The 12,376-nt window shown below is 38.5% G+C and overlaps 1 protein-coding gene across 1 annotated transcript in view; it reads right to left on the bottom strand.

Moving 5' to 3' along the window:
- Positions 1–12,376, bottom strand: part of MDN1 (midasin AAA ATPase 1) — a 548,987-nt gene that overhangs the window by 234,600 nt on the left and 302,011 nt on the right. Inside the window, exons 54-55 of the mRNA XM_030199093.1 lie at positions 5,069–5,229; positions 728–848 (exon numbers count right to left, since the gene is read on the bottom strand). Coding sequence (XP_030054953.1) covers positions 728–848; positions 5,069–5,229 — 282 coding nt within the window. The remainder of the gene's footprint in view (positions 1–727; positions 849–5,068; positions 5,230–12,376) is intronic.

Below are 12,376 nucleotides of genomic sequence, written 5' to 3'. Positions count from 1 at the left end.
TAACAAATTGTATTTCCATTATTCATAATGTATTGTAAGCCACACTGAGCCCGCAAAAAGGTGGGAAAATGTGGGATACAAATGCAATAAATAATAATAATAATAAAAGTCTGCCCAGCACCGGTTTTGCTTCCCAACTACCGGCGTCGCCACCTAATCTTTGCTAAGATTCTGTAGATTCATCCTTCTAAACAGGATTCCTTTGCGTTTATCCCACACGTTTGAATTCCATTACCTTTTTCATCTCTACCACTTCCCGCGGGAGGGCATTCCACATATCTACCACCCTTTCCATGAAAAAATACTTATGTAGCTTGTTCTTCCTTGCAATATATTATAATTGATGTTAAATTACAAAAATCATTGTTTGTCTAGGTTGCTGTGAATTTATTTCTCCTGCTTTTGGAAACCACCTTGATGTTTCTACCAAAGACTATAGGTATATCAAGCAATTAAGCCATAAACCACAGAAGCATCAGGTCAGCAGGCAGTACACATAAGTGTAACCATACTGGGACAGACCGAAGGTCCATCAAGCCTAGCATCCTGTTTCCAACACAGGCCAATCCAGGTCACAAATGGCAAATTCTGTAGCAGAAATTAAGGTAAATGGAGGTTCTCACCAGCTTTAAGTTGAGTACAATTACTGTTCTGTGAAAAAGAAAGCAGCTTCTAAATCAGACAAGATGCAGTATTGATAGCTTTCTGCATAGCTAATGAACAGCACCTTGTAAGGCAGCGGCCGCCCCAGCATCTTCTGTAGATTCTTCACTCTGGAACACAGCTCAGTGGGGCTCGTCAAGGAGCTCTGAATGTGTTGTGAAACTACCTGAATATCCTGGGAAGCCCTGGGCAGGAAAAAAAACAAAAAAAAAAAAGATTCCCAGAATTCAAATATCACAAGCAAACACAAACCTTACAAAATAAAATCTACACAACATCAACAAGGCAGAGTCAGCCTAACTGTTAAGACAACATTAGGCAGATGGCTGGGGCTGAAGCTTCTTGAGGGGAGGGGGGAGAGCAATAAAGAGTCACTGCCATCAAAGCAAAACAAATGCATCCTAACATCTGTAAAAAAGCAGTGCATATTTTTACTTTCAGGCAGAGGGATAGACAAAATTCAAATAGTCCATTTACCTAGACAGATGACCTCTGTATAAGTGCAAGTACATATACATTGTTTAACATTTAAATGTATAACAAAACATCCAACTATGCATTTGTATAGGACTGTTGTAGGATGATCATATTAACACAGTAGATGATGGCAGGTAAAGACCTGATTGATCCATCCAGTTTGCCCAACAAAATAAACTCACATCATAACATATGATGCGGTATGACATATGTATACTTGATCTTGATTTCTCCTTGCCATTTTCAGGGCACAAACTGTAGAAATCTGTCTGGCTTTGCTTCCCAATTACTGGTGTCGCCATCTAATCACCACTAAGCTAGTTTGATTTCACGCTTTCCATTTATCAAACACATTTCTGTTACTGTTTTCATCTCCACCACTTCCTGTGGGAGGGCATTCCAAGTATCTACTACCCTCTCTGTGAAAAAGTACTTCCTGACGTTATTCCTCAGTCAGCCCACTTATAATCTAAATTCATGTCTTCTAGTGCTACCACCTTCCCTCCTGTGGAAAATATTTGTTTGTATATTAATACTTTTCAAATATTTGAATGTCTGTATCATATCACCCCTGTCTCTCCTTTCCTCTAGAGTATACATCTTCAGGTCATCAAGTTTCTCCTCATACACCTTGTGGTGCAAGCCCCATAACATTTTTGTCACTTTTCTCTGAACTGCTTCAAGTCTTTATAAGACTGAAAGACTTGAAAGTCTTTAGGTTTCCTGTTTCTCTTGTTTTTGTTTACTTTCCCTGTATAAAGATCTATTGCCATATTTATAGCATCTTTCAGCTTGGACCACTGCCCTTCCACTTCTCGTATGTCTACCTAATGCCATCAGGTACTCCCCCATTTTACCAAAATCAGCATATCTGAAATCCAGTAGTTTGAGTTTTGGGCGTCTGCACTCCGCTTTTGCTCGTATATCAAACCACATTGTGTAATGATACCTATGGCCTAGGTGGGAACCCACTTGGACACTGGAAACACTTCCTCTATTTGTGAGCACTAGATCCAGGATCATCCCTTCCCTCATGGGTTCCATCACAATTTGCATGAGTAAAGCACTTTGACACGCATCCACAATTATGTCAAAGGGACGTTCCTATCCACATCAGGCAAGTTGAGATCTCCCAGCAAAACCACCCCCCGTTTCATTCCAAGCTTATGGGTATCTTCAATTAGATCCTTGCCCAACTTCTCTATTAGTGCTGGAGGTCTGTAGATAACACATGTGTAGATAAACGATACCATCTTCTCTTTCCAGGATGATCCATATAGCTTCTTCCTTTCCCCAGGTTCGCTGCATTTCTGTCGCTCTGATATTATTTTTTCACATACAGTGCCACTCCTCCACCTTTTTAGCCCTCCCTATCCTTCCTAAAAGGTTTACAGCCCGGTATGGTCACAACCCATTCATGGGAATCATGAATAGCAGAGGGGGGAGCTATTTGGCTAAGACCTGAAAATGAACTAAGATTTAGGCTGGGGTGCCAAATACTCTTGCTGCAAAGTTTGTTAATTTAAATTAGAAATTACATTATGCTTTTTCAATCAATACATTGTATAACAAGGATTAAAAACAAAAACCTAACAATAAATGAGAATACAAAATGTAAACCATATCAACATTAAACTTCTTACAAATTGTACATACAATTTGATGTGCAAAGCAAAACTTAGAGTGGAAATGTTCAAATGCAGATCCAGAAGGAAGCCAAATATTCAATAAAAATGTTGCATAGTTTGACCTTTCCAGTGCCTTGGACCTGGTAGACCACGATATTCTGTGATCTCTTCTAGATACTTTTGGGATTCATGGAAAGGTTCTTGTCTGGATTCAGAGTGAAAATGCTGGGCAAGATGTCTGCCTCCTTGGAAGTCACTAGCGGAGTCCCCCGCAAGATCCTCCACTTTCACCATCCCTGTTCAATATACTAATGTAACCATCCCATTTAGAGAGTTTATGCAGATCACAATTCTGCCGTTATCCCATTTACTCTGGGAAATCTGCTTCATGAGCAGAATCTTTCCCATTGTTTACCAACAGTACAAACCTACGCACAATTTTTTAAGCTAAAACTGAACAAGGATAAAAACAAAGTTTAAGGGGTTAGCCCACCAGATTTAGTTAAAGTTAATCCTGTACGTGTGTTGGGTGTATATCATAGAGGCCATAAAAAGGTGCAAACCATACATATTTCTAGTTTTTATTCTAATATTGCTATTTTGCTTTTCTTGAGCTGTGAGCAGATCTGGAATTGCAAGACAGCACTTTTTCTGGTAACTACCTTTCTAAGGCTGTAGAAATTTGTGGTTTGACATTTGACCTATGCTAACTTGTGATAAGTTGCTGGTCAGCAACTAAGAGCCAGAGACTCCTATGACTAAGGACGCCTGCTCTATCCAGATAAACAATCAAAAGGAGAAGTAAGTGGGTGTGGGTAAAACTATAGCCTTAGCAAGAGGGTGGAGGGGGCTAGTATGATGACCATGTATACCAAAGATATAGGTCAACCCATATCAAATGAAAACTTATGCTTATATGCATCATAGGCCCTAACTGCCAATATAAGGGAATAAATGATAGAATTTCATGGAACATGATTCATAACAGGAAACAGAATATTCTGGAAAGATGCATATTCATTAGGTAGGAAGGGTAATTATAATGAAGGTAATGAAGAAAGGAAGAAAAAGTATTCAAGATGAAACAGAACTGAGATTGGCAAGCCTCAATGTGTCTACACTAGCAGGTGGACATATTGAAATCTGCCAGGGAAAACTCTGTTTTAATTTGCTACATATTATACTGTATTGGGATGTTATTTGTTAATATTTTAATAATTACTGATTGGCTTCTTTGACAATTTGAATAAACATTTATGTCTAACACGTATTTAGTAGCCAGAGTTTTTCTTGCCTGGGGGAGTAAAGATTTACTCGAGCCCCCCCCCCCCAAGGACATCTCCAGAAAACAACTCCTGTCCCTGAGGCATGGACAGGAATGCATGGGAGATCTCAAAATTAAACTAGTTGCTGTTTCCAGGATTTTAGGAGTGGAAACAGATTGTCAGTTGTCCTTAAGCTCTCAGGTCTGTGGAGTAGTGAAGAACTCTTTTCACCTTCTTAGAAAGTTGAGAATTATTTGTAAATCTTTTGATCAGGAGATTTTTTTGTTTGTTAGTGCAATCTCTAATACTCTCGCAATTAGATTATTGTAACGCTATATATTGGTTGTACGAAAATTTTAAAAGTTGCAGAGAGTGCAGAATGCTGCTATAAGAGTCATCTATGAAGCACTTAAGTATGATGCTATTACCCAAGTAAAAAAACAACTACACTGGCTCCCTATAGAGACCAGACTAGAATGTAAGGTGTTAACATTGGATCACAAGATTCTTTATGGGGATGTCTGGCTAATTGTGTTTCGTTTCTAAATGGAAATGGTTTTAGAATAACCAGAAATTGCTATGTGCTTGCTTTTCCTTCTGTTAGACAGATGAAGGCTTTTCGTCCTCTTAAATCTTTTTCTTACCAAGCTGCAATTTATTGTAATATGATACCACATTCCTTTAGGCAACTGGAAAATTACAATCTATTTAGAAAAATATTGAAAACTTTCCTTTTAAGAAAGTATTTTAATCTTGAATGATTATCATTGTTATGAATTGCTGAATTTGAAATATTTTGATGAGTATGATATATAGTTTTCTTGAAGAATTCTTCAATTTCTTGATTGTAACCCGCATTGAACTGGTTGGTAGTTGTAGGATATAAAACTGTAATAATAAGAAAAAAGTTTTTCCTGAAATACAGTACCCTCTCTCAAACCATTTGCCTTACACACTGCTATGCTGTAACACAAACTTATATTATTTATAATCTAAATAAGCAGACCAAGTCTGAGCCCATTCAATGTAACCTACTTGTGCTGCTCATGGTCCGTCAGCAGTTGTGGAACTGTATCCACATGATGTTTCATTATCCAGTGCCAGTGCAGGGACAGGAGGGCCAGGCCTGAGGGATCCACCGTCACAGTGTCTGCAATATTCCAGAACCGGTCACGCCACAACAAGCGACACATGATCTGTAGGACAACCAAAGTGGTTTGTGATAGTAATAGTGTTAGTATTTCCGGAATTAATGCTGAGCTTAGGATTGAGTGTTCAATTAGAGATTCAGTGGTTCAGCTAAGATGACACTTGAAAAAAGTCCTTATATAGGCAGAACTGGAGTCCCACCACAGAAATATTGACTGGATTTTCTTTTTTTAATTACATTCCTATTGAACAATCGAAATTCTGGTGGTTTGCACAGTAACAACAGTTTTTACTTCCCTAAAATTAGTATAGCCAATTCGGACATTTTTGACAGAAAATGATCACAAACAAGTGATTCAGGCAATAACTTTCCCTTTCTGATTATTTTAACTCAATTTATTGTGTATTTCCTTAAAGGATGATTAGAGAAATGCAAATAAAGCAATTATGATTACCAAATTAATTTTAGGAGGCACAAGATGGAAGAGAGAGTCACCATTTTTAATTCAGCTTCTCTGGCAATCAACACAAAAAAGGGTTCTATTTAAAATCTCAACAATAATTAAGATTATAAATGGGTTAGCCCCATCTTATTTGTTAAAGATTGTTGAAAATTTATTTCCCTAGCAATGCTTTAAGATCTGAAAGAAGACTGTTTACTTGAACACCATACAACTCAGGCTATATATTAGGACTACGGTAGGAGCAAAGCTCCAGGTATTTGAAATAAACTACCTAAAAAATTAAGAATTTTCATAGTAGAGTTTTAGAAAGATTTAAGATACTGGATGGATTTTATTATGTAACATTTGTGTAACATTTTCTATTACTAATCAGAGTAAACAATTTGCTGTGATGGTTGAGTTAGATCATGGAAGAGAAATCAGATCTTACCTCAGTGATTCCTAAACCTGACTCAGGGGAATCACAGTCAGGTTTTCAGGATATCCGCAATGATTATTCATAAAATTAATTTGCATACACTGCCTCCTTGGTATGCACATCTATCTCATGTATATTCATTGTGAATATCTCAAGAACATGACTGGCTGAGATTCCTACAGGACAGGTCTGGAAACCCTTAGCTTACCTGCTAATTTTCAGGATATCCGCAATGAGTATTCATAAGATTAATTTGCATACACTGCTTCCTTGGTATGCACATCTATCTCATGTATATTCATTGTGAATATCCCAAGAACATGACTGGTTGAGATTCCTACAGGACAGGTCTGGAAACCCTTGGCTTACCTGCTAATTTTCTTTTCTTTAGTTTCACCAGACCAATCTAGAACCTGTGGGTTGTATCTGTCGACCAGTGGATGGAGACAGAGAAATTAAACTGTGCTATGCAATCCACCCATTAAGGGCATCGAGCAGACTTAGATATTCAGTATTTCAACTGATAAAGCAATCGCCCATGTGATATTTCTTCCACTTGAATTGTCACATGTAATATATTCACATTAACTCAAAGTATTATCCTTGAAAAATTTAGAAAGGTTAATCTGTTGGAGGAAAACTGCAACATAGAACCAAAACCCTAGAGTATATCAGTAGAATGGTAACAATAGAATCAGAGAAAGTAAAATGAATCACAAGGAGGGTCTCTGGACTGGTCCAGTGGAACAAAAAGAAAGTTAGCAAGATTTAATTTCTCCTTCCTTAGCATCCTCCTCAGACCAATCCTGAACCTGTGGGAGCAGGACTTCCAAACCTGTAATAGAATATGCTCTATTAGGAACCTAATGAACATTTGCAGAACAGAACATAAACAGTTTTCAAATGAATAAAGAATGAGTATATGCTGTTAGAACATGCTGGACATGAACCACAGAACTATAGAACCATAGAACAGGCTTACAAATGTAGCCTGCTTAGTTGTGTGTTGAGCTAGGCCTCACTAAAGGTCAAAAATACAGTCACGGAGAAGTCAGTTACCAAGTGTGACATATATTCCCATAAGTGCTTGCACAGCACATGGAAAGAGGAACTAACTGCAGAATGCTGAGAAACAGAGATATGATTGACTGAAAATTGATTTATAGCTTTTGCTGATGTAAGGGGAATTTTTGGTCACTAAACAGGTGGTAAGAAAAAAAGCAGAACTATGATTACTGGCATATAATGTTGCAAATGAGAATGACCTTGATTATGGTACTTATATTTGGCAATACTGTATAATAAAAAGCACAGGTCTGAACCATAAGGTAAGGCCCAAACAGGCCAAGAATGGCAAGACTGACATCTGTGTGACCCAGAATCTCATGATCTGATAAGAACAGTCTAGCGTGCAAAAACAGGCTTGCAAAAAGGAAGAAAAGGAGCAAGTTAGCTTGAACAGCATAATGTGGTTTAGCCAGTTTGACGTAAGGGAAAACAGATGGTCAAAAGGAGAAGCTAGATAATTCTTTTTGAGGAAGATGAAATAAGGCAGGCCTAGTGACATGTATCCCATAGACTCAATGTTAAGTTTACCATATATATGTGATTGTATTTCCTACTTCTGTGGAGATGTTGGACGCAGACAGCATTTCTATGCAGCCGTGTCTCTCTCCCGGAAGCAATTACTGACTGTATTTGTATTTGGTAAGTAGGGGGAATAAAGTAACTGACTGCTTTCACAAGACGCAGCCTTGGCGTCTACTGTCCCTCCAAATTGTGGGTTGGTGGTACATAAAGATTTGGGAGTAAAAAGAACCCTAAGGTGGAACATTAAAGACTCAGACCCAGAGAGTACCTGTGTGTGGCTGTGGTGCTGTGCTCCTGTGGGCAATGGATTGTACATATATTTGGAGAGTGGTGAATGGAAGTGTTTGGTTGCTTGTGTGTTTCCTTGGAGTCTCAGATGCAAGCAGCACTGTTATGTTGTGGCTCTGTGACCACCCCATGAGAGGTTAAAATTGGTAATTGTAACTTTCTCTTGGTGAGTAATAAAATCTCTAACTTCACTTTCTCATATGTGTGGCCTTGTATTTTTATCTCTCTAAAGCCGTTATATATGATAGTTTGGAGAGGTGGTGAAAATACTAAACACCACTGGTCTTTCAGCACTCCACAATACTAAGTAGTGGATATTTGGGACACTGGAGTGAGAGTGAAAAGACAGTGATAATCCTAGAGTGATATGGGGAGCCCATTATTATCAATGCTCGATGTATGTGAAGCTAACAATGCCACCAATCAATACCACACACACAAATAAAGAACACTTCCAGGATAAAAGGCTTAGACAACTGTACAAAGCGGCTGCATTTGCTTCCCCAGAATGTAACCAAGGATAATTGAAGTGATCAATCCTAGACAAATAAGAAAAAGAAGTAGGGCAAAATGATGCACATAAAACAAAAGCAGCAGTAACAGAAGAAAGAGTGAAAGCAATAAGGTAAAACTGGCACAGTACAAATGGAGAAGGCACTGTTTGCTGAAAATATGACAGAAGTTCAATAAATTAAGAGAATAGTAAGAAACTAAATAGTGCTGTTTATGGTACCAGACTTTAAGGATCTGAGGAAAGGGGAAGTAGGAGGAGTAGGCTCTTGAACAACACCAGTAGGCGACGTAGATAGGAACAATCTCTTTATTTAAATATACACTCGACTCAACACAGCCGTGTTTCGGCGCTACAGACGCCTTCTTCAGGAGTCTTGTGATATATAAATATACGAATATTAAGCTCAAAGAGAATGAAAGCAAGGCTTCTGCTACAATTGCAATCCACTGCCGATGCAGGAAAAAAGCTCAGCGTATTCAATTGCACTTTAAGGAACCAACTGCCAACAGCAGAAACTGCCAGATCTTGGGAACCTCAGATTCTTGACTCGGAGCAGAGTGCATAAACTAAAAATTCTGCAACAGAAGATGGAGAAAACTTTGCAAGATGGGCACAAGTAAGAATAGATGTTGTAACTGGAGTGGATGTCTGTCATGATTTGCTGGGGCGGGGGGGGGGGGGGTTGTTTAGTAATCTCTTATTTAGTTTTATTATTATTATTGTGATCTGTCTTGTATAAAGGCAGAATATAAATTGTGAAATAAAATAAAATTCTGCAAAAGAAGACCAGAGTCAACCAATCCACAAGCTATGAAAACAAGAAAAGGTCAAAGTACTTAACTGTACTATGGGAACAGGGAGCAAGGGAACCCAAGTTCAAGGCTTTAAAAAATTATGAGCACTGGTGAATACACAAAAACAGTATCAATAAAAGCAGAAGCTGCTCTTAGTGCCTAAGACATGGAGGGAATAACTTGCAGATTATTAATGCTTCGGAAGGAACCTTCCCTAAACTGGAAAAGACATCAAGATAGAAAAACACTGTCAATAATACAAAACAGAAGAGACCGACATTCATTCCCTGAACCAAAAATTGCTTTTTAAAACATTCAGGCACTGGAGAAAAGCTACTGAAAAGCAGCCTTGCTCAGGGTGAATGCCAGATTCAGAATCCAGAATCATTATCCTTTACTGATGTGGTGACCCTCGAACAAGAGCAAGAATGATACAAAATAAAGCCAGAGGGCTTCTGGGTCCAACAGGCACTCTCAGACATTTGAAGGGCTCTTAGACACTATTAATCAACAGATTCTTCTACAGAATCAGGAATGGCAACAGAAGACGATTTCGAAGAATGACGCCTGAGGACTGTACTATGGTAGAGGCAGCAGCACAGAGGAACAGAAAGAATCCACTAACAAAAGGAAGACGACTCAGTAGAAAGTTCACCTGAACCTGACCATAACTTAATGGCTGGAAGACTGTTTGAGAGTAGAGATATTAAATACTTAAGCTTCTTACTACTGAGGGACCTCTGGCAGGCTGAAAATAAAAGCCAGAAAATTAGAGAAAATAGCTCTCTTTCATAAGGAGTTATCCTCCTCGCCAGAAAAATACATACTCACATTTAGGTAAAAGATGAATGAGGAGAAATTAAATAGTCTATAATAGAACACATTCTCAATTCTCCCTCCTCTAATTTCTTTTTTTTTTTCCCCAAGAGAAAAGCTGAAATATCAGAGAGCCTAGGTCCTGCTAGTCTTAGGAAAATTATTGATATAGAAATGACCACAAAGAAAAAAAAACATCCAGCAGCCAATTGCATGAGGCCAAAACTGCTACAGCGACACCGATATCTGAAACAAGGCAACCAGAATGTTCTATCTTACTAGCAGAAGTCTACACAGTAAGGAACTGTAAGGTCTTAAAGCATTATAAAAGAGGAAGGCCATGGCTCTGCTGAACTACAGGTTATCAGGCTAAAGTGCATGAATAAAAGAGAAACTTCATCCACTGACATGATCTAACAAATCAAGGGTATTGTCCAGGGAAAACCTAAGCGCTTTAAGATGTGCCTCTGGAAAAAGCCATTCAAACTAAATTATAGTCTAAAAGGCTAAACAAAAAGAAAGAGTCTGATAAACTCTCCAATGCACTCCAAAATGGGTTAACGTCATGCAAAAGCCAGCCTTGAATGTCTGACCTTGGCATAGAAAGGCAACCACCTTCCAGCAGCAGTTACTCTACTTCTGGGTACCTCCCAATACCTATATGGGGAAATGCAGCAAACTCCAGGATCTGGAGAAAACCTCAAGGAATTGCCACATAAAGAAATGCATACCCAAGACAACACTCCAAATGTGGCTGACATGTAACGAGAAGGAACCTCCAGAGCTTGAAGAAGCAGCACCATTTAGAAGCTCCCTATTCTCTGAGAGGGCATGTAAGATGACTAAATAGCCCAAGGAAACTTACATAGTAGATGGCGGCAGATAAAGACATGTACAGTCCATCTAGTCTGCCCAACAATATAATTACATACGGTACGAAGTGATACATCATTATGTATACCTTTTCTTGATCTATTCTTGCCATTTTTAGAACATAGACCGAAGTCTGCCTAGCATTGGCCTTGTTCTAAAATTTCTGAAGTTGTTGTCAAAGCACCCGAAAATCTGCATTCTGGCCCATCCAAATCTACTCAGCCTCCATCAGGGAACAGAGCGTAGAAGTCAGCCCAGCACCGGTTTTCCTACCTAATCTCCCCTAAGCTTCTTTGGTTCCGATCCTTCTAAACAGGATTCCTTTGTATTGGTCCCACGCATTTTTGAATTCCGCTACTGGAATTGGCCAATCTGGAGTTGGCCTCTCCATGCCTGGCAATTCTGTGTCTCAGGGAAAAATCAATACCACACTGCAAAATCAGCATCTCAGATAATATTCTCTTCTCTGGTATTTCTATGCCTCAGGTTGTTTTCAATGTCATTCTGCCAAGTCAGCATTTGAGTTAGCACCTCTGATTCTGACATGCTTAAAAGTTAGTGTTTGAGCCCAGTGCTTTACCTCCTTGATTTACACTTTCTTTCCTAATCGATATAGGCTGCTCAAACCCTAGAGACCTTGCACCAGGGGAAAAGGGAAAGGACTTGGAATCCTCCATGTATTCCACAAAACTCTCTCACTTCTTCCTGCCTTTTCCTTTTCATGCTGAGAGGTTTCAGCTCAACTTAACCAGCACCAACTGGTTCAGGAATCAATCTGGCCCAGGAGCTACTTGGTACACCATCCCCATTCGCTGAAGACAAAGCAATACTGAATATTTAAGGCTGCACAATACCCTAAAAGAATAGGATCAAACAGAACTATTTTCTTTCTCCGTCTCCATCTGCTGGTCAATGGATACATCCCACAGGCTCTAGACTGGTCTGGTGAGGATGCCAAGGAAAGACAATTTTATATTTGGTTTGCATTTGATTACTGTAGATAATTTTATGAAGCTGTTATATTGGTTAACTTTAAAGATAGAAAGGCTTAATTTTATGAAACTGTTGTATTGGTTAACTTTAAAGATAGAAAGGCTTTTTAATATTTAGGTTTCTTTTGAAAATGTTGTCAGGTAAAATCTGATATGAATGGCATTTTTGTTATTCTCTAGTAACAGAAAAAATAAGATGTATACCACATAGTGTAGCACTCTTAATATATGGACAAAAATATGCTCATGGGAAAGATATACATAACAAATGTATCCTAGACCCTCAAGCAGATTCTCTTAACATGAGATAATGTCCTTGAAGATTTCATTAAGATAAGTACAATACAAGTCAATAATCAAGATATTTATAGAGAATATAAATGTTAAAGGATATATTTATACAGAAAAATGATCAATGAAAATTTGGTGAGTGACCGATAATGAA

This window comes from Microcaecilia unicolor, chromosome 3, assembly GCF_901765095.1.
Source record: "Microcaecilia unicolor chromosome 3, aMicUni1.1, whole genome shotgun sequence".
Taxonomy (NCBI): Eukaryota; Metazoa; Chordata; class Amphibia; order Gymnophiona; family Siphonopidae; genus Microcaecilia; species Microcaecilia unicolor.
The sequence above is the reverse complement of the archived record's forward strand: the minus strand, read 5'-3'. Positions and strand labels throughout refer to the sequence as shown.